Source organism: Lissotriton vulgaris, chromosome 9 (genome assembly GCF_964263255.1).
Source record: "Lissotriton vulgaris chromosome 9, aLisVul1.2, whole genome shotgun sequence".
Classification (NCBI taxonomy): domain Eukaryota; kingdom Metazoa; phylum Chordata; class Amphibia; order Caudata; family Salamandridae; genus Lissotriton; species Lissotriton vulgaris.
The window spans coordinates 499,681,301-499,703,920 of record NC_141697.1 but is presented as its reverse complement, the minus strand read 5'-3'; the positions used below and the strand labels follow the sequence as shown (position 1 = coordinate 499,703,920).

The 22,620-nt window shown below is 46.9% G+C and overlaps 1 protein-coding gene across 1 annotated transcript in view; it reads right to left on the bottom strand.

Moving 5' to 3' along the window:
• Positions 1 to 20,328, bottom strand: part of DHRS7 (dehydrogenase/reductase 7) — a 341,569-nt gene extending 321,241 nt beyond the window's left edge. The window contains exon 1 of the mRNA XM_086937958.1: positions 19,830 to 20,328. Coding sequence (XP_086794084.1) covers positions 19,830 to 19,959 — 130 coding nt within the window. The 5' untranslated portion in view covers positions 19,960 to 20,328. The remainder of the gene's footprint in view (positions 1 to 19,829) is intronic.
• Between the last annotated feature and the right edge of the window lie 2,292 nt (positions 20,329 to 22,620).

The window sequence follows — 22,620 nt, the reverse complement described above, 5'->3', positions numbered from 1 at the left end:
AAAAATGGATCTACTAGACTGTTTCTACTGCAGTGTGCAGACAACATGGTGCTCATGGACCATACTAAAACGGGCATGCAACGAACACTGAATGCATTAAGCAGCTATAACAACGAAAATGACTTAAGAGCAAAAGCAGGGAAAACAAAGGTAGTAATTTTCGGGAAGTATGCAAATAAACTAAAAAAAAACAATGGAGAATGGGTAACCTGAAAATAGCAACAACAACCAAATACAACTACTTAGGGGTTTGGATTATGAGCAGTGGGAAATCAGCAGCATACACTGCATCCATGGAATCAAAAGTTAAGGTAGTGACATACTCCCTTTGCAAATTGAACTCTAAACTAAGTAGCCCGACAATAATAAAGCAAAGGTAGTGGTGGTTTAGACTGTCGCACTTCCATTCCTAGAATTTAGTTTTTTTGTTGTAATTGATTATATCTATGCAGATTGTTTTCTGTGTAATAACGGTGCCCCTCGAGGTAGCATTGACATCCCACTACCACAGATGTCGACTTCAACTGAAGTCCCAGAAAAGATCAGTTATAAGTAGCCCGACAACTGGACCCATTAGAAAGGTCTTAAGAGCTAAGTTACTCCCTTCAATTACATATGGCCAACTAGCATTCCCCGCGGCATCAATCAACATCATGGAACGTGCCAATTGCCGGGCATTTAAACAGATTTTCCATATACCCGCTCATGCTCGAAACACCTTGCTACGACTTGAATTTGGGCTAAACAACCAGCGCTATGAACACTGGGCGTCGATTATTCAGTATTATCGAGGGGTCCCCTCAAACACAATGAAGGCAATCTTGAAGGGATTTTTTATGAAAAGTAACAACTCGTGGGCCAACGGCCTTTTAACTGCTTGCACTGAAATGCGCCATGACTTGTCCAACTGGCAGGATTTTATTTACCAACCTGGAATTTCAAAAAACATTTTAATGAAACAAGTTAGACTAATATCCAAGAAAGGGGACATGAAGGAACTAGAGTCCTCTAGTAGTAACATTAGTCTACTAGCCAGTTTCTTTCATGATAAACTGAGTCAGCCATACCTTGACTCCGCATTGAACAAGTCTATTTTAAAGCAAATTCTGTCTGTGACATTGATGGTACTACTGATAAAAGACATCAACAGGCGTTGGAAAACACTAGAGTCGGTTACTACTTGTAGATTGTGCCATCAGCACAAGGAATCCATGACCCACATGATCTGCTTATGCCAACGCTTAAATTATGCACGTCGCACTTTACTGAAAAACCCTCTTTTTAAAATCTGGGATACGCACCTGCACAGATGCTATGAAACTTCTCTTCAAGATGGAGATCCCAATGGAATTAGCAAGACTAGCGAAATTTGCACATAAGGTGAAAGAACTACTACACAATGACTCAGTCAAAGACTAGAAACAAACAGTAGTTTTAACCCACGTTTCATTGCTGTAATTATGAGAATGGCTCAGAAATGATCATGTTTTAGATATGTTAAACAGTCTTGTTAAATGAAATGACCATGCTTTTTTATGATCGAACCCAACCAGTTTCTTTTAGTAACAATTTTAATTAATTGAAAAAATTAACAAATACAGTAATACAGTAACACAGTGTTCTTCTTGTCCTACCCCTTCCTCCCAAAGCCCCCATAATAACGAGGGAAGCTTTAAATTGTGCTGTGGCAACACCCTCTCTTACCCACCGAACAGACTTTCAAAGTACAGAGACAAGGAAACATAACCACTTCAGTAAGGTAGAGCCCAGCAGTGCCACATTAAAGCCCGCAATTCTGTGGCCTAATCACCTCCTGGCCAAACAGCCTTGCCCACAGAGAAATCGAAGCCATGAAGCGCTTGTGAGGTGACAAGATGATGTGTTGTGGAACCTACACAGTGTAACAGCAGATGTGGACACTCATTCAGCACATTATCAATTACCACAGCAGAAAAACCAAAAACAATCAGATTCTTAACATGATTTATTATTAAATTATTATAATGTTGTATAGCAGGAGGCAATAGTCCGTGCTACTCACGTAGGCGGCAACACTTTAATCTCTAAAAACAGCATTTATTTACGCACTGAATGTTCAATAAAAACCAACGTCAATATTTAAACTAGCAAACATGGTTTGTAAATTCCACCGACTGCATCTATTTCCATTGTAATTCTAATGAGAAGCAGGTCAGCAGCCATGCATATATTGCATTCCCTGTGCAGGACTCCATCTCATTTTCCCGTCTTCACCTGGCAAGACTGACGTCCGTTTTTTTTACAGTTTCCACCCTTTGAACTAAATTACGCATGTGTTCACATGGAGAGTAGCACTATGTATATATGCTTCATATAATATATCAAGTGTGCTCATAGGGTTTTTTTTTTACAGCATAGATCCATTTGCTATGAATGACTAAATATAAATATACTAGAGGTGGGCGAGACACTCAAGGTGGAGATAGATACCTAGCTCTGCTCAAGGTCGTCTTGGACCTTCGAACCCAAAAAGAGCCAAGCTTTCGTGTGACTTCTGACCACGCTCTACCCTCATGTTCTAAATTTTTTTATTTTAATACAATTTTGATGTTAGAAAAAGATAAAGAAACATCTCTCAAACAGTTTCCCGCTTTGCCACACTGGGTGATCATAGTCAAATATGCTATTTCACCCAACCTCCTTTTTCTTAGTTAACAAATATGACTGCACCTTTTGAAAACTTGTGGTCAGAATGAGCGATGATCGAAACCTCTTGTGCTCGATTGACTATAATGTTGCCCCACCTATAAAAAAGAAATTAGCGCATAAAAGGTACACATGAGAACAGACTAGACACTTTATTCACTATGACCTGCTCACCAGGGAGCAGAGAGGTATCAAATTCCTGTTTAAAAACGATAACATTTAATAATAATCTGATGGTCTAAGATGGGAAAGACTTCTGCGTAAGAAAAATGTACATAAGTGGGGGGCGTGGCTGAGCCGCAAAGCGAGATGGCTGCAGCTTAGCGAAGCTCCGTAACATCCATGTCTATCCGCCACTATTATCCGTTTGCCCGAAAGGAATTTTATAAATCGGAATACTTCAGGATCTGATTCCCAGGCCGTGGACCCGGAGATGAACTGCTGAGCCAGAACCGAAGGCACGACGGATTGAGGCTGACACGGGGAGAGTACGCCAGGGACTTGCGCGGTGGTGAGAGCGGAATGCAAGTTCAAGTTCATAAAGCTTTATTCGATTTTTAAAATCATAAAAGCAATGTGCAAAAACAGCAAATACATCAGAGCGGAATGCAACCCCTCCCCGGGCTCCAGGAAAACATCTGCATTGGTTGCTCCACCCCAAACTGCAAACACCTCAATTACACGGCCCGCTGAGACGGAGGAGACCGGGGCCTGGTGAGAGGATGGAGACTGCGATTTGCAGAGTGACTCAACTCAGATTGGCCTGGGGACTTGCATCGGAGTGGATCGGACCCACGGTGGAAGAACGGACACTGGGCCTAGTCGCGGCCTGACACAGAGATCCCCACCCCCCGGGGACAGTATTTGCTAAGGAGTGACTCAAACTCAGTAAGTAGTCACCAAAGCTTGCACCTTGGTGGTGCGGTGGAAACCGGGGCTGGATGTGGACACAGAGGTAGCTGGAAATGCCCACACTTTGTCCAACAACCGGCAAAACAGACTCCCGCAGCTGGAATAAACACCCGACTCTGCCCAGCCCGAGCCATTAAATAGGGGCAACAGGGGGGACAGCAGAAGCGCAGATCCACGGCGGAGGGGGAGGTGTGCACCCCACCCACTGCTTTACGCCACCCGCAGCGGAATACAAGTGTAGGGCCCACGGACCAGAGTTCCCATCGGTGAGTCCACAATAGTCGGCGAGAGGCCCACGGAATCACATATCCCAGACTGCACAGCGCCACCAACATACGTGCGCGACGAATCAGAAAGAAATAATTGACCTGTCTTGCCAAGCAAGATATTGATGCTGGAGGAGAGCAGCCGCTGCTGACCTTCTTGAAGAACACTAAACTGTACTGCTGCTGCACACTGGGCCTTAGTGAGTGCTAGAATCGGCGTCCCACAGTGAAGTACATACAACTACTCTCTAAAACGGGTCCCTGCTGCAGATATCAACCTCGCTCTCCCCTGAGTGCAAGTCCAACCCCACAAGACCACCTGTGACTTCAAGCGGATTGAGGGTGCTGCCCCTATTCCTAGAGGGACTCCCGCTTGCTGACCTGGCATTCACCTCTCACTACCGACACGACAAAGACAGGTAGTCACGTCATAATGTCATCGTCAAGGGGCAGCAAATCAGTGCAGCAGAATAGACTGGACCGCTACACTCTCCCTAAAACTCCGCTGCCTGAGCCTTCACCCACGGGCAAAAGTGGCTGAACACAGTCAGAAACGGATCCGGGGCCTACACTCAAAGGCATCCTGGAGGCAATCACGGGGTTTAAGACGTCACTAGAACACAAGATGGATGCAATTACCATGGGAATCAACTTACTCCGAGCGGACCACAACAAAAATAGTGAGAGAGTCAAGCAGGTGGAGCTCACAACTGCGAGCCTAGTGGAGGACACATCCCAGCTGCAAACGGATATCAAAGAACTGCAAACCTTTCGGAAGTATGCAGTCACCAAGCTAGACGAGTACGAAAGGCGGCTACGGCGTTAACAATATGCGTATCCTAGGGGTCTCAGAAAAATCAGAAGGGCAAGCCAATGATCTCTTTGTGGAAGACCTCATCCTCAAACACCTGCAACCCATGGGGCTTGGGAAATTCTTCGTAATTGAAAAAGCACATCAGAGTCCCGGGAGGTCGACCTAAACCGGGAGCCCCTCCGCGTTCTATCCCCGCCAGAGTCCTAAATTTTCAAGATCGAGATGTGAAACTCCAACATGCCAGAAAGGGACCCCCACTCCAATACGACTACGCGGAAACAACTAGTAAATAAATATCTGGGGTGGGACGGATGACTTACCCTGGCAATCCCTCTGTGGAACTCCCATAAGCTGGGGAATTTGTGGCAAACTAAGGGCTTCGATAAATGGGACCTAATTAGAATTTCCCAGATCAAAGATCTCTGGGTCAAAGATGAAATCATCCCATTCATCTCCCTTCAGAAACAATACAGCCTGGCAGACACAGAACGTTATAGATATCTCCAAGTCCAGCATGCCCTCCAAACCCACCTCACTTCGAAATCCATCCTCCCTCCTGCCTCCCCATTGGAAGACAGGATACTCAACGGCCACTTGCCCGAAAAGGCCATCACACGGATATATAAAAAGCTAATTAACAACATGGAGGACCCTCTTCAATCGCTCAAAGAAAAATGGGTAAGGGACGGCGTAGAGTTAGACAAAGAAGACTGGCAAGACGCAGTCTCTTTCCCTTAGCGAGGTGGCAATCCAGGCTGCCTACGATTGGTGCAACTCAAAATTCTCCACAGGGTATATATAACTGGCCCCAGGTTGGTACACATGGGTAGAGCAGAGAGTGGGTAGAGCAGAGAGTGGGGAGTGCAGACTTTGATTTGGGAAAGAGGGCACCTTTATCCATATTCTATGGGAATGTGACTACATACAAACCTATTGGACTGCCATACACCGCACACTCAGTGAGGTCCTAATGATTGACCTGCGCCCAGAGGCGCGAAGATGCCTAATAAACATTTGGGAACCGACAGACCTCACCTAATACACTAAGCAATGGCAACATTAGCAATAATGATCGCGAAAAGGAATATAGCGCAGAACTGGGGAGCCCATCAACCACCTATGACAGGAAAATGGAGGGAAGATCTAGACTGGGGCATGTTCCTCGAAAAACCACTTTATATAGCCAGAGGATGTCCCAGAAATTGAACAGGGTATGGGGGCCATTGAACTCATACAGGGGAGACATCTGCACCCCGCCGACACCACTAAATGATGACGAAAACCTTACACTCCTCTAGGTGTTGTGCATTCTACACTGTGTATTGAACCTCTGTAAACTAGTTCAGATGCTCGATATGTATACTGTCTTCTAATTATGTTTTTTTTTTTTTTAATCGCTTGACATGTCGATATTGTTTAATAAAAAAGATTTATAATTTTTTTTTACATAAGTTTGAATTCTGAATAGGTCTTGCACGATTATATGCCAACTATTTTCAGGGTTTAACTCATGCACAGGCTCTTAGAGCCACAGTCGACCCTTGGCTCGGATCTTCCAGTTAATTTGTAAGCTCGCCCACCTATAAAATATGCATTGCACTATTGGCCACAGTATTAGTTTTTAGGTCTTGCTGGCGTGGGCTGCGCGCATGCGCAGTATCGCTGGCGAGATTTTATGTTTTTGATGATCTTCCAATAACTGGCTTTAAGCCCCGTCCCTCTTTCCCATCAGCCGGCGTCACCGTTTATGCTAAACGTTGGCCAGCCATTGGGAAAGAGCATTCTGTGACGTAGATTTTTCTCTTTTTGAGACGGCCCACTTGAACGGGCTGGTCTGCCTTCCTTCTGGCGTAAAAGGTTGCTCATTTGTATTGGGCCAAACACACGGCCCCATAAAGATGAGAAACCTTTTACTTCAGAAGGAAAGCAGGCGAACCCGGCCAAGTGGGCCGTCTCAAAAAGAGAAAAGTCTCTGCCATAACCACGGCTGCCTGGCGAGCCTCTTGCGGATGCTGGTCTTCCCCACAGCATTCCCTGCAGTTATGCACTATAATGCTTCTTGCGGATGTCTATGTGTGGGTCGGCTGGGGCCCTTCTATTTATAGCACCCCTTTCCAAACTGTTCCGACCGCTGCTTCACTTCTGTTGCACCGAGAGCCCTTCGATGGCCCCCGGCTCCTCTCATGAGGCGGTGGGCGCTGGGGGTCCCGTGTATGACGCTCTTCCGGTGGGTCTGCGAAGTGCAGCCTCCGCGTCTAGATCAGGGCTGGAGGACCGCCGATTCCTCTGCCGTCTCAGCAGCCACTTGATTCCCCCATGATGCTGTGCCTCGGCGGCTGTCTGTGAGGTGTTAACACAAACAAAAGTCTGCGGAGAACTTCAGAAACCATGGGGAACAGCTGTTGCTACCATTGTTTATAGAGGATCTTCGGGCGCAGAGACCCAAGTGGAGAGAAGACGCCACTGCTGCCGAAAGCGCCCCTGCCTGTTACTCAGCTCTCTGCCTTCTGTCCCGGAACAGGCCGGCCTGTAACACATCACCGTCCACGCTCGCCCGGTGTAAGGTCTCCTGCTGCCCAGAGCCCACAAATGAGAACGGGGATCATGCAGAGACAAAGGCCGGCCCCAGTGGCACCCTTGTACCGGCCCTCAAGGGCTGGGCGGCTGACCTTGTGGCAAGGTGTCGGGTGGAAATAGTACCCTGGCCCCAGTCCCTTTACACAAAGCCCGTGAAACCCGATGACCGCGGCATAGCCTTCCAGACATTCAGACCGGAAGAACCCAGAACAGCAGATGACCAAGCTGCTGCCGGCTGTGGTGCTCCCCAACTTAATGAAGAGTACAGTCACGAGGCGCTGCCAGGGGACATTGGTGCCACTGTACAGACTGCGCGTGAGAGCCCTCTAGTCTCCGGTGGTGGGGGCAGCATGAAATCTGTTGACTCAGTCATACTTGGAGCACCTGAAGGACAGACAGACGACATCAGCAATGGCAGTCCGGGGGCAGGGTGCCAGGAGATAGCGGTGGGCTCCGGGACATCCTTGCCTGGAGCAGATGGCTTGGCACTGAGCACGTCTGGAGTGGGCACGCGGCTATACAAGGAGGGCCAGGATCAGGAAGACACTTCCTCTCGCCAAGATCTCCTAGAATTGACCTTTTACTCATTTACACTGCGGGTGCTGTCCCCGCAGCGCTTTTGTGTTGGCTGTATGGATGCAGCATTATAGGCCAGCCCTGTTTGTGATCTAAGAACAACAAGGAGTCCTGTTACATCAGAGGTCTTCAAACTTTTGAAGGTGAGCCCCCCCCAGCTGCTTTATTTTAGATGTTGGGCCCCCCTACCACCTCACAAATTTCTGAAATCGACCGCCACGCGCACATCCCGGGCATATCCAGCAAATGTTCAATACAATAAGAGTGTTTAGTAAACTGCAGGTTTGTAGTGAGTGTGGTGAAATGACAGAGGCTTATTACACAGCTCAAAACACCACTTTCCAAGATAAAATATTCACAAATTGTTTTTACTAAGATGCTTTGTTTTACACTAGACATGGATTGATAATAACACCACCAACATAAATGTGACAGGTGTGCTTTTCAGAGACGGTCAATCTGTGGATTTGGTTTCCGCTCTACATTTAAAGAGCAGATATTCCAACCCTCCCGATTCAGGCGTGAGACTACCGATTTCAAGGCTAGTCTCCCGCCTCCGGATTCCTGCAAGCAAAAACCCGATTCCTGTGGGTTTCGGCTGACAGGGAGGTGCATGCACTGCCAGCAACCTGCCAGGCCAGTGCACAACACATGCATCACCCTCTCTCTGCCTGCCATTGCGCTACGTGCTTCTGAAAGTGTAGCGGGTGGCGCAGTAAAGGGCAGTATGCGGGTTTTTGTGATAGCCGGTTTTATTTTATGAAACAAGTAATCAGTACAGGTTTGTCTTTGGGGAAGTCTCCTCTGTGATCGACTCCTCTCTGTTCGCTGTTTCCTTCGTCTAGCCTCGGGTTTCGGTCTTACAGGGCTCCTCCTCGTTTCTCCCGGATCCGTCTCCGTTGTTAGACCGCGGTCCGCCTCGGGCAAAAGACAAGAGAGAGGGTCTCAGTCCGGGACTTTAGTACACTCGTGGGGGGGGGGGGGGGGGGGGGGGAGAAAGGGAGTGAAGGATACCCGGTGCAGTTTATAAGAAAGCTAAACAGTCGGTGCCCAGGGAAAGGAAGAAGTGCTGGGAGGGGCCCTAGGGGTTTCAGGGAGTTGGGGTATTTACACTAAGGTTGGTTGCGTCTTTTCTTTACCCACCCCGAGATACGGTCACGTACCTGTGAGCCACACGCCTCCAAGTCGCGTGTGGCTGGGCGGCTCGTGTTGCCGATGGCCTCCTGGCTCCCGCGCCGTCGACGGGTCTGAATCCTTCTCCTTCGCTCCGATCGATGATGTTCCGGGCTCGGGCTCGTCCTCCGTGAAGTCTCTCCTTCCGCTCCAGTACTCTCTTCTCCTCGCAGCGTCCTCCTCTCCCTCCTGCACGCCGGTGAACAAGCACACCTGGCTAGGCTGCACTTCCGTATTTACCTCATGACGGGACTCCTCCTCTCTCTTGGTCCGCTGCCAGTTAAAGGGCCAGTCCACGCTGTCCTCTTCATCACAGCTGTACCACTCGACCGGTCCAGTCTGCACCTGTGGGGTGGAGGGCTGTAAAGACAGATGGGGGGGGTCACACGATGAGAACCCTCTAGGGGACGCCTGTAGGAGAGTAGGGTCTGCTATCCTATGGTCACCCCAAATTTTTGCTTTTTGCTTCACTGGTTTCTGACTTAATGTGGCTGTGGGCCTGCTAATCAGACCCACAACCTGCTGTTCGCTCTCTAAATTACTGCCAATGCACTCTAGGTGCATTACGAATTGGAACTGGTTCACCTTATGAGCCCCTGTATTAGTGCACCCTAGGTGCCCAGGGCATAGGTGTATCCAAGGCCTACCAGGGGCTGCAGCATGTATTGTGCCACCCCTGGCCTGGCCTCCATATTTGACACAACTGGCTGATCACTCAGCTGGGGTAAGTCGGTGTAACCACCTCTTACTTAGGTACAGTATGTCTGTGCCTAACCCTAAACTGGACACATATGTTCCTATCAGCCACTCCTATGGAAGGCCTCATCAATCCTGGAGGCAGAGTGCTTGGAAATATGTGAGATGGTGCTCTAGCATGAGCTGAGCCTGTCTGCAGCTGTCGGGAACCACTCCCTAAGCTGTTCCGGGATATTGCCATACCATATACTCTTAAGTGCATTATAATCCTCGCGGTTATTTGCTATCTTTGGTTTGGCTTTATCAAAACATGTTGAGTAAGGTGTCATACGAATTGGAATACTATCCCCTCGCCAATTCTGGCGACGGGGATAGCATTCCACCCTTCTAGAGGGACACGACATGTGTGTAGCCTTAACCCCGGTTAAAGTTAAACAGAGCCTCAGCATCACAAAATGGATGCTGCCACCACAGACACGAGTCTGGCCTCCTGCTCCTGACCGAAACTCGGCAGATGGTGGCCTGGACAAAGGGTTTCCTGCCTTGGGAGGTGAGAGCACCACCCCAGACAGGATTTTGTGTATTGGGTAGGACAGGGCTGAACAGAATCAGACATGCCCGGGGCACACAAGGTGTCCCCGTGCATAGGCCAGTCCAAACCGGTCCTGGGACTTTCCAGACCCAGGCCTGGCGCGGAACTGGACAAAGGAAAGGGGGTGTAACCGCCCCCCTTCCTGGTTCCTCCCAGAGGAGGGACCTAGTCGGTGATCCACCCCTCAGATTGGGAATAAGAGTGGGAGCAGTGCCATTGCACAGCAGATCATCCTGAATCAACTTTACACGAAGAAGAAGACTGGACTTCGACATTCTGCTGCACAGAAGACTGAAGAGAATCTCCCTTGTGGCCTAGGAGTGGCCACCCTGTGAACACAGGTACCAACCAGCAACTCGACGTCTGCTTTGCCGCCGCCTCCCGCCGGAGACCGAGCCCAGAGCCCGACAAGAACCAGACTCCCAGACCTCTCAGAGCCCGATCCACAGTCCCTGCAAAGAAGGGACCCGTGGAGGCACCGAGTGACGTGGGACCGGACCTCTTGGAAGACACTCGAAAAGCTGACTGCGCAGCTTCTGAGGCATCCTCGACGTTGTGCTTTGGGGACTGAGAACCCCCACCACCGAGCAGCCCTTGCACCGAAGAGCAGCCCTCCAGCATCTCCACGATCTGCGTGGGGCCCTTTTGCATTGTGCCACTCGACGCGCCATCCCGGCCACTAGCCAAGTGGTCAGCGGCCATCTTGGCGACGAACCCGACGATTTACACAGCAGGTCTGGTTGCTCCAGACCTACCCAAGCTCCTGTGAAAAGGAGCACCCGCTCTGACCTTGCTGGTCCGAGTCTTAAGCATCTTTCAACTTCTGCCTGGCTTGCCTTTGCCAAGGCCTGTTTGCTCCGATCAAGTTGCCGACACCGCCAACAGCGAGAAGCCTGCGTGGGACAGCTCGTGACCGACTCCTGGACATCCTCGACCCCGGGTATCCACGTGGCTGCAGAAAGAAGCTACCCGACAACGCCTGTTTGCACCCGACATCGCCTGGTTCCAATCTGGTTCCACGGTAGTCAATGGCTAGTGACTTTGAACACTGTCCCCTCTGCTTTCAGGTCTTCACATCTTCAGATCCACCCTTGGATCCACCGGAACTCTTCACATCGAGCCGCCTGCAGCATCTTCAGCTCCAAGCACCATCGACCAGCGTGACGAAACCCGACACTACTTCGACCCTGTGCACCCGCTTCCTGTGGGTGAGGTAACTCAGCTCCGCCAGTGCTCCTGCATTGGTACACATCCCAAGGGCCTGTGTCTTAAGTTTTAACTCCGTAGGTCACTCGGAAGGTTCCTAACTTTCTAACTTTGTACTTTTTACGCACCATAGACTTTACATTGGAAAGTGCGTGCACTTTGAACACTGCACCCGAGTCCCGTGGGCCTCTCCCGACTTAGTCACAGCTAGTCTCGAATTGCTCCAGCGATTCCCAAGGCCCTAGGCTTCTTCACTTTCCTCCTGGTATCTCTTATACCACTTTCTTAGTATATGGTTTAGGTGGCCCCTAGGGCTCATCCATATTGTGCAACTTTTGTGTATTTTAAACTGTCTTGTGATTTAACGCTTGTGCTTCTGTGCTCATAAAGAGTCCAGGGGATTTTATAGTTAATAAATCAATATATATTTTCAATATATATCTGTGTGGTGTCCCTTTCATTTGGTATTCAGGGGGGTTGTGTATGGTATAACAGCTGGCTTCACATGCCTTTCAGAGTTTAGCCTAAGACTGCTTTGTCCACGTTACCACTAGGATAACTGGTCTACAAGGTTGAATTACAACCATCATCATAAGGGTTGCTTGGCATGGTACAAAGTGATCACTAAGAATTAGTGAGCATTATATACCAGGCCAACTTCTCACAACGCCCTTGTCCTTGAAACGTCCACAGTCCGGTCTGCCCCGTCACAGAAAGGTAAGAAAAAAAATGCATTTGCGTTTCAAATGTCCGATCCTGCAGCGGCACACCTCCAAAGCCCATACATGCCAGTAACCCGATTCAAGGACACATTCTCCCGATTTTTTTTTTTTAAGTCTCCCACTTTGCTCTTCTGAAATGTTGGCATGTATGAAAGAGACAGTGGGCAGTCGGAGTTTCACACTCTTCTCCTTTGAGCCGGTGGAAATTGTCCTCACACTGAGCTCTTTCCGAGCTTCTGATATACCAGACCAAAGAATGCCAATTCTTTAGAAAAGTATGCTGCATGCATTAAAAAAATTACAAAAAAAAGTAGAGAGGTCTTCCCACTGAGCCCCCCCACCCTTTGTGAGCAGGGGACCAACGCTTCAGGCTCCCCCCCCCCCCCCCTCGTGTGTGTCTGCCCGTTTGCTTCTTAATGAGGCCTTGTTGTTTGTTAGCCCTTCTTGGAGCCCTTGCATCTCGACTCTGCCTCTTTCTGGAAGAATCACACCCCCACCCTCCACCCTCCCCGCAATTTGGATCTAGTTACGCTTCTGGGTGTGAACAGTCGTGGAGAAGAGTAAAATTAAGGTTATTTACACAGTGAAGGGTTTCAACATCTTTGCCATAACATCAGCGCATTACATTTTTCACTCCTACGTTTGTATTAGAAAAAGGCCCACTTCACCTTTCATCCCAATTAGGCAGACAAGAATAGTTTCAAACAGGGTAAATAAATGCTAAATAAATTAGCAATAGTGCAACATGCAGCCATGCTAGGACACTACAAAACTTCTGTGAGAGTTGCAGTGAGTTATGTACACGACAGGCACCCACTGTGGCAGCTAACGATGATCGCATGCTCTCTGAAGGAATAATTTAATAATCACACGCACATGGTCCGGTGGCTGCATTACAGCTGTGCTCTCTCACTTACTTCTCTAAGTTGCAGGAGCTCGAGCCACCACAGCATTTACCGTTTGCCGCGTCACGTGCCTCCTCAGAGACAGTCTTCTGAGTCTTATTAACCCCCTCCTGGGACAGTTATCAAAACAAAAGAACAGGTCGTGACGGACGGACGCAGGTAACAAAGATAAGATTGGTGTGGGCTGCGCGCCCCCCCTGGGATGGTGTCAAGCCCCCCCAGGGGGGCGCGCCCCACAGATTGAAGAACTCTGTGTTACATTGATTGAGTTGCAAGCCACTTCGGTGATGGATTATAGCCTTTGTACCATAGATCTTAAATAACATGTGTTCTTTTCATTGAGTTTGACGCCAACAAACAGCAGCATGCACTTCAGAACACCTTTCTTGCGGTAAACGGCTCGGCAGCTGAGAGGTACTTCCCATGACGACATGTATTGCTTGCAACCCACTCACTACTGTAAATCTCAACTATCACTGACCAATAGTAACGTCAGGTAGCCCAACATAGTGACACTGTTAAAAGTCCTGTCTACTTTGTTGCACAACTGTAAAACGGTCTTATTCCCTTGAAAACAAAAAAAAACAAGGTCACATGAAGTGAGATGGCCACAGTAGTAAACGCCGATTCTACGTTTGTGGAAGGTATTAAAAAGCGAGTAAGATGGTGTCTGCAAACTGCTGTGTGCCGCTGAGTTTGCCAGGTCTGTTCATATACGCTTAGTCCAGTGTTCCATTATTGGGTTTTCATTTAAAAAAACATTGATTTGTAGGACTTGTGCACTTTGCTTCATTTATCAATAGTAATAATAATAATAATAATATTAATCTTTATTCAGCATATAAGAATACAACCATAAAAGAAGCATCTTTGCATATACATACATCAGGCAAAAGCAGTTATCATAAAAAAGTAGCCGCATACACATTAAAACTAACTTTGCATAATTTCGTGGCCCCCCACTGTCTCATGATTTCATAGTGCATCCAACAAGTTTCACTTTACATATAAACAATGAAACTTTGGTCTAGTTCATTTGGTCTAATTTGACTGATAAACGTATAGCAGTGGTTTAAAAGGAAGGTTAAGGAAATGGATACAGGTTTTCCAGCGTGCAAGGAGTGTCTGGCAACCATCAATGTGCTATGTTAGACCTAGGGAGATGCAGGTACTTAATTGCAGTTTGACATGTTCGTGGTTACAGCAGAGAGAAAGGGAGGATTCCCCTGGGGAACGAACTCAGTACAGATTGTAATACCAACCTTACAATGTCACAAATACATACAACAAAAAGCAAGGAAATACTTAAAAATACATTTATTATGAAAAAACTTAAAAACACAGTGAAGGGTTAAGCTGATCTAGATCCCTACTTCTAAAATACAATTAAAAAATATTTTGACAAAGAGTACATACAATTGCGGCCTGCACAATTCAAAAGACAGAACGAGTACAACATTCAATAGTTGAATACAATTCGTATATTCTGGCTCCGTTGTGGGGACACCGATTTGTATTGCTATTACATTAGCATATCAATTTTGGTGTTGGAGACTTGAATTATACTAAAGAATGCGTCAACGCGTTTCGGTGGGTTCACTTATTCAAGACCACCTTTATCGAGACCATAAATTTGCTGTCACGAACAAGGGTTAGCTGTCGTTGCCCCAACCCAAGGGTTAAGAAATGCTTTTCATGAAAAGGGGGTCATTTATGATCACCACGTTCAAGGATGGTTAGACTTTGCGTCTTATTGGTGTTCCCTATTTTCTGGCCTGTGAGTTTATTTGTAGTGTTATTACTCCCCCTGGTTATAAATGCCCCTGCCCCTCACACCCCCTCACCCCTGTCACCTACATCCCGTCACCCTCCCCCTCACACCCTCACTCACGCTTACCCTCACTCACCCTCACACACTCTCTCACCCTCTCACCCCCACATCCTCACACCCCCTCACAAACCCTCACCCCCGTCACCTACAGCCCATCACCCTCACACCCCCTCACACTCACACCCGCTCACCACCCCACACTCTAACCCCTGTCACCCCCTCAAACCCCTCACCCACATACACCCTCACCCACATACACCCTCACACACACACCCTCATACCCCCTCACACACACACCCTCAAACCCCCACACACCCTCACCCTCACAACCCTCTCACCCTCACTCACCCTCACACAACCTCACTCACCCACATACCCCCTCAACCTCACACCCCCTCACCCGCCACCCTCACACCCCCTCACTCTCACACGCCCTCACCCTCATAACCCCTCACTCTCACACACCCTTACCCTCTCACCCCCCTCACCCTCACACACCCCCACTCACCCTCACACTCCCCCACTCACAGTCATACCCCCTCATCCTCACACCCTCACACCGACTCACTCACACCCCCTCACTCTCACATCCCCTCACTCTCACACACCCTCACCCTAACACACCCTAAAACTCACATCCCCTCACTCTCACATCCCCTCACTCTCACATCCTCACCCTAACACACCCTCACCCACCCTCACCCTCACACACCCACCCTCAACCCCCCTCACCCTCACACTCCCTCACACCTCACCCTCACAACCCTCTCATCCCCTCACCCTCGCATCCCCTCACCCTCGCATCCCCTCACCCTCGCATCCCCTCACCCTCGCATCCCCTCACCCTCACATCCCCTCACCCATCCTCACCCACCCTCACCCACCCTCACCCATCCTCACACATCCTCACACATCCTCACACACACCCTCACCAGCATAGCATAACAACACACAGCATAGCATAGCGTAACAAAAAAAAGCATAGGTTAGCAAAACATAGCATAACAAAACAACGCATAGGATAGCAAAACAAAACATAACAAAACCAAACGTAGCATAGCAAAACACAACAAAGCTTAGCATAGCATACCATAACAAAACATAGCATAACAAACCAAAACATAACAAAGCAGAACAAAACATAGCATAAGATAACAAAACATAGCATAGCATAGCAAAATACAACAAAACATAGCATAACATAATACATAACAAAGCATAGCATAACAAAACAAAGCATAGGATAGAAAAACTAAACGTAGCATAACATAGGATAGCAAAACAAAACATAGCATATCATAAAATAGCATAACATAACAAAACATAGCATAACAAAACACAACACATAGCAAAACACAACAAAACATAGCATAGAAAAACAAAACATATAGTAGCATCGCAAAACATAGCACAGCATACCAAACACAACAAAACATAGCATATCATAGCAAAATATAGCATATCATAACAAAGCATAGCATAGCAAAACATAGCATAGCAAAACATAGCATAACAAAACATAACATAACAAAACATAACATAACAAAACATAACAAAAACAGCATAGCATAACAAATCAAAGCATATGATAGCAAAACAAAACATAGCATAGCATACAGCATCACTCCGCACCACCACAGCATCACTCAGGGGCACCACAACATCACGATGCACTACCACAACATCACTGAACGCCACAGCATCACTCGTTCACCATCACATCACTCAGCGCCACCACAGCATCAATCTGTGTAACCATTCAACAACAACTGGTTCAAATATGTTCTCTCAATGTTTCAAGCTTTATTACAAATGTAATAAGATGTAAATATTTCACTTCTGTTCTTGGATTTTCGTAACAATAAAATACACGGAACATAATCTTCACAACAGTTATTTACAAAAGTTTAAGTTATTGCCATTATAAATTAAAATAACTTTTTTATTATTAAAAAAAAAATTAAAAGCCATTGTTATTTGTAAGATCAATACATGTAAGTCACGTAATTACGACACATATTGCATTACAAATGCTATAGGTGTCACATTTGCGAAAGTTATAACTATTGGCATTGTAAATGGCAAAGCTATTAATTTTGCTATTTTCAAAAACAAAACATGAATAAAAAAAATGTGTCATTTACAATACCAATAGCTCAAACTTTCCTTATGCGAGACCTATTGCATTGCAAATGCTTGTTTCTGTTCCGACTAAGGTGAAAATGTATCTTCACTCAATATCAGGCATTATAGTCTAAAGTGTCTGTCACCTACGAGTACTTTAAAACAAAACAGTTAAACAACAATCAAGAACATTGCTGTAATGTAAGTCTGCCAGCATGCGTTGTGATGTTTCATGTACTAAAATCTACAAGTTTGAAACAGAAATCAGGTGCAGTTTTTGGGATATGCTAATAACTAAGCATTTGTTTTCATGCTGAAGTACAGTTGCATTAGATTTTTCTGTTTTTAGTTTGATACAGTATTCGGAACAGCTTTCTGTATATTTAAGTTCCTGTATTTAGACATCATTGTGATCACATGAATTCAGGAAATGTACACTAATCAATAAGTGTGCTTTACTTAATATTTCTGTTGTAATACACTTAAATAACAACTTCATGTTTGTTTTAAATGAATACTTGTGCTTTTTTTATTAAGTGAAAATATCAATAGCATACATTTTTTCAGCGGCGCGAAAATTGAGCCAATTTGTTTTCCTCCATTTGTTTTGCTTACTAATAATATTAATAAAAAAGAAATTGGCTTAAGTAGGTAGGTATATTACATTTATTTCATAATTTAGATTTAAAATCAGTACAGTATCTTGAATAATAAAACAACCTAACAATTCCAATAATATACAAAAATATATTATCAGTCATTCGTCTATTATCAATTAAAATCCATATTAATGATGTTGTATGCAAAACACCTAATGTAGATCATTTAAACTGGGCCATCAACCAAAACTCTGACAATGAAAAATAAAATCATTAGACATGAAATGGATTTATTAGAGCTATGCTGTAGGGAAGTGCGTGAATGTTTTCCCTTCTTAGAGGAGGTGTTTGGAAAAACAAAATGTTTCGACAAGCAAAAAGCAAAAAAGGGAAAACATGTTTTCTTTACTTCACTTTAATGCTGTTTGTTCTAGTTGATTCAATGCCCATTAGATTCCCAATGTTAGACTAATGTTCTGATTTGTTACCTTTGCCTCAAATTGTAAAGCGCTCCGATATCCTTTGGGATCAAGTTTGAGCTATATAAAACTTTATAAATAAAATAAAATACTACTCACTCCTACTCCTACCTCTTGCACTACCTCTCTCTCTACCTCAACAAGTGTGTATATATATATATATATATATATATATATATATATATACTAGCAGCCCGCCCCAGCGTTGCCTGGGGCAGAAAGGGGTTGGGGGCAGCATTTGAGGCTTGCGTGCAGCCCGCCCCGGCCCCCGCCCGCCCGCCACGACATTGTCTGTGTCCCGGCCCGGCCCCCTCCCGCCCCAGCCCGGTCCCCTCCCGCCTGTGTCCCGGAGAGCCTGATCCTTACCTCAGCCGCCGATCCCGGGGCCCCGCCCGCACAGGCCGCCACTTCGCCCAGCAGCAAGCAGGGCCGCGGCAGTCCTCCCAGCAGGTCGCGATCTTCGCTGCCATTTCAGGAAGTGTTCAGGAAGTGTTGGGAGCGCAAATGATGTCATCACGCAGACGTCGCGGCCGGCGCTACTTGCAAGGGACTACTTTATTTCGAAATTTTTTAAAGAACGTATATTTTTTATTTTTAATAGCCTATGTCCTTCTGCTTGCCCTGAGGTTTTAAAAGATGTCTTGGGTGTTTTGATCGGTGGTGTACTTTTCGAGTTTACCTGGCTCAAAGGACACAGTTCTCTCTTTATAATAGTAGTATAGATATACACATATACACACACACACACACACACACACACACACACACACACACATATGCATATCTATATAAATAACAAATATAAATGTATGCATACGCATACATATGCATGTTATGTACATAAACGTTTGAGAAACACTAATAAAAGCAAAGCTAAAAAGCCATCTAATTACAAACAGAATTGCTTTAACTTAAACGAGGGCGAGACCTATTGCATTTTCAATGCTGGTTATGTTTGCAACGTGAAAATCTCAAATGCAGCTCTAGAGGTGGCACTGTTGCTCTGATGCCTTCATACGGGATTTCACCTGCTTCAGCGATAAACTCGTGCAACTCGCAATTTTGCGCGTCTCCAGGTCAGGAATTACAGGAGTTCAAGACTCCAGAACCAATCATTTCCGGCGTAGAGACAGACGCCGGACGCTTTCAGATGTTGCAGTAACAGGGGCAGCACATAACCTCATCATGCGACCTGAACCCACAACTGGAGCTCCCAGAAGCAAGCAGCCTTCCTGCGACTTAGATCCAAAAGAAAAATGTGGAACGGAGCGTCAAAAGAAGTTTCGCCTAGGAAGCCCTTTAGCGCAAAGTCGAGCTCGAAGGAGCGGGCACTGGCATTGCTTCACTGTCACTCCGCCCCCAGCAGTGGTCTGGGCAAAGCAGACACTGCTCCCCCCGCCCACAAACAATAAATAACTCAAGGGACGAACTGGACATGATGTCCCGCCTCGAGATTAGTTGTTTAGCTCTTTAGGTGAACCGGAAACAGGCGAGAAGTGACTGCCTCTGTTGACAAGGTCATAAAAACAATAATCTTCACACCGGACAACCTGAACAAAAATTGTACCGCGTAAGGAAGGGGCGGGGCATCGTACCCAAGAGGCACTTTTGAGCTCCACCCTGCTCTCAAGCCCCTTCCTCCCCACCAAAAAAACTGGAAAACCACTATTACCTGGAGAGGATCCAAAGAGCTCAGCCCAGAGAAGGGAGAGATCCCCATCCGCCCGAAGAAACCTGATGAGTTGCAGGACTAGGTAGAGCAGCGCGCAGCACCACAGGACGTTGCACAGGCAGAGCTCCATGGCGTGGCTGATTGGAGCGCTCACACTACGACGGGTTCAGTACATGCGTCGTGCCCACCCGTTCCACAAGGGTTCTTGGTCCTCGGAGAACAGCTCTGCCAGCCCAGATACCTCTTTTCTAGCCTGTAGCACAAGCTAGGGGCAGTAGTGACTGCAGTAGGGCGGCGTTTGTTGAGGTCCCCGCCCTGTTTTTTTTTGCCTCTGACGCCTTCGTTGGACTCTTCGGTGGCTCAGCTTCCACCTCTGACCCGTATACCCTTCACGTGTGCGGCGGCAGCCATTGTTCCCTGGGAGGTTGCCGCCAAGCTCAAACCTCCGCTCAGAAGGGGAACATTGTGTAACATCGCAAGACGGAGGCGTTCCTTTCCCATATAGGGCACAGCTGCGCCGGATCTGACTTGTTCGCGGTTTTACTTTGTAGCGTGCCTCTGCACGTTATCACACCCGTTTGAGGCGGGAGGCTAGTGGTTTTAAAACCAACAATGACTTTAGATTCGCGGTACTGGCAACCCTTGGGCAGGGGGTAGCACAGCTTGTTGCTCGCGTATCCAAAAACCTTTTCGAAGATACTGATCGCCATGGAGGCATGGGGATTTGTTGATATGGGCGACACAGTTGATGCACAATTGCAAGAGATCCGGCTTTGCTGAGCTTTAAGTGGGATGAAAAATGGGGGTGGGGGGGGGATCTTTTAAAGGGGCGTGGTCGAAATTATTAAGGGCTTAGTTCAAAAGCAATTGAGTTACATTTCTGCTTACAATAGTGTGCTGCCCCACTGGTATTTTTATGCTCCTGTCAATGCATCCATACATATAATACAACAAGTAACATTACACCTACAACAAGCCAGGACTATAGGCTTGTTAATTGTTGTTAGTTTGTGAATGTCATATTTTTCTGTTGTGTGGTGTCGGTTAGAAATAAAATGCTTCTCCTTTTTCATAAAAGTTAGTTTTTTTCTTTGGATTAATTGCTACTGCTGCATGTATTTTGAGTTGTGAGCCTGTGTTCACTATCTTGTATCCACATCACGTCCCCACTCCTTGTGCTGACTGAGCCTTGGGCTGTCCTGACAACGCTAACCCTCTAAGTCAGGGGTCTTCAAACTGTGGGGCCTGACCCCCAGGGGGGTCGTGGAGTGATAGAAAGTGGGTCCCACCTTCCAGGTCACACTTTTATTATTATTATTACTGCCAAAAAGGTTTCCTGGGGATAATAACCATCTGCTGACAGAAATGGCAAATAAGAAACACAGAGGGGAAAGGAGAACCAGCCAAAGGGGGTAACCCACACGGTATAGGGCCAGGTTTTTATAGCTTCCTAAAGGATAATAGATCAATGGTGGAGTGAAGCAAAGGTGGGTGAAAGTTCCACAACTGTGCGGGCCGCACCAAAACAGTGAGGTCGACTATTCATGTTTTTTTGCAGTAGGGAACAATAAGAAGATTGGCCATACCGAGAGGAGCATACGGGTATGCCCAGTGAGGAGAGATGAAAGGGTGAGAGTAGATGAGATGAGAGAGGACATCATGGGAGCGAGAGAATTAGATTGAAGAGGTCAGGGATGAGGAGAAATGTGAAGTGCTGAAGAAGTGCAGAAACGCAAGAGGAGAAGTGAGTGTGAGCAAAAGGTGAGGGCACAGAGGAGGGATACTGTTAAATGGTGAGAGAAGATAGCTGAGTGATGATCTGTGACATAAAAGGAGAATTTGGTACAATGTGGGTGAGGGACAACAGTGGTGAGGAAAGAGAGGGAGTATTGAGGTGGGTGCTGAGGTAATAGGGGAGAGGGACATTGGTTCAAGAAGGTGTTTAAGAACAAAGGGGAGATGTGAAAGATGAATGGTGGACTGGAGAGGTGTAAGATACAAATAGACAGAAATTTGAAGGAAGAGACTTGAGGTGAATGAGAGGTGCTGAGGGGAGAGAGAGGTGATGTGTCCAGAGAGGCCGTTACAGTGAGATGTTGAATGGGGAGAGTTCAGAAGTTGTAACAAGCATTTACAATGCAATGGTTTTGCCTTTGTTAAAGTTAGAGCGATTGGCATTGCTCTTGACATTATTTTTATTTATGGTTTTTTTTAACATAAATAAATGGCATTGAATTGACCCCTTGTAACCGAATATGAAACTGGGTTAGTGGCAGAACAGTCACCTGAGAGGGGCTGCAGCAGGGGAGGTGATTGGGAGAGGGGTTGAGGGGAGATGGGTGGGTGGGGTGAACATGCAAAAACTAGAGGTGGGCTAGAAGGTTCGACCCAGATGCCCTGTTCTGGTTCGGCTCGAGGTCCTCTGGCAGTCTCGAGCCAAAAGCAAGCAGAGCCGAGAAGCAGGTGCTACTGCTGGGTGGAGAAACTAAGAAGAGAGGGCGAAAGGCAGAGCAAAGGAGCCTCAGTGAAGCATTCTAGAGCCAAAGAGAGAGAGAGAGTGCGGAAGAGAAAGAGACAAAAAGAGAGACAGAGGAGGAGGGAGAAAACAAGGGGGCGAAAAGAGAGAGTAGCAGACTAAGGAGAGAGAAACTGACAGAGCGAAGGATGGAAAGAGCAAGGAAGAGAAAGACAAAAAGAGAGACAGAGGAGGAGGGAGATAACGAGGGGGGCGAAAAGAGAGAGTAGCAGACTAAGGAGCGAGAAACTGGCTGAGCGAAGGATGGAAAGAGCA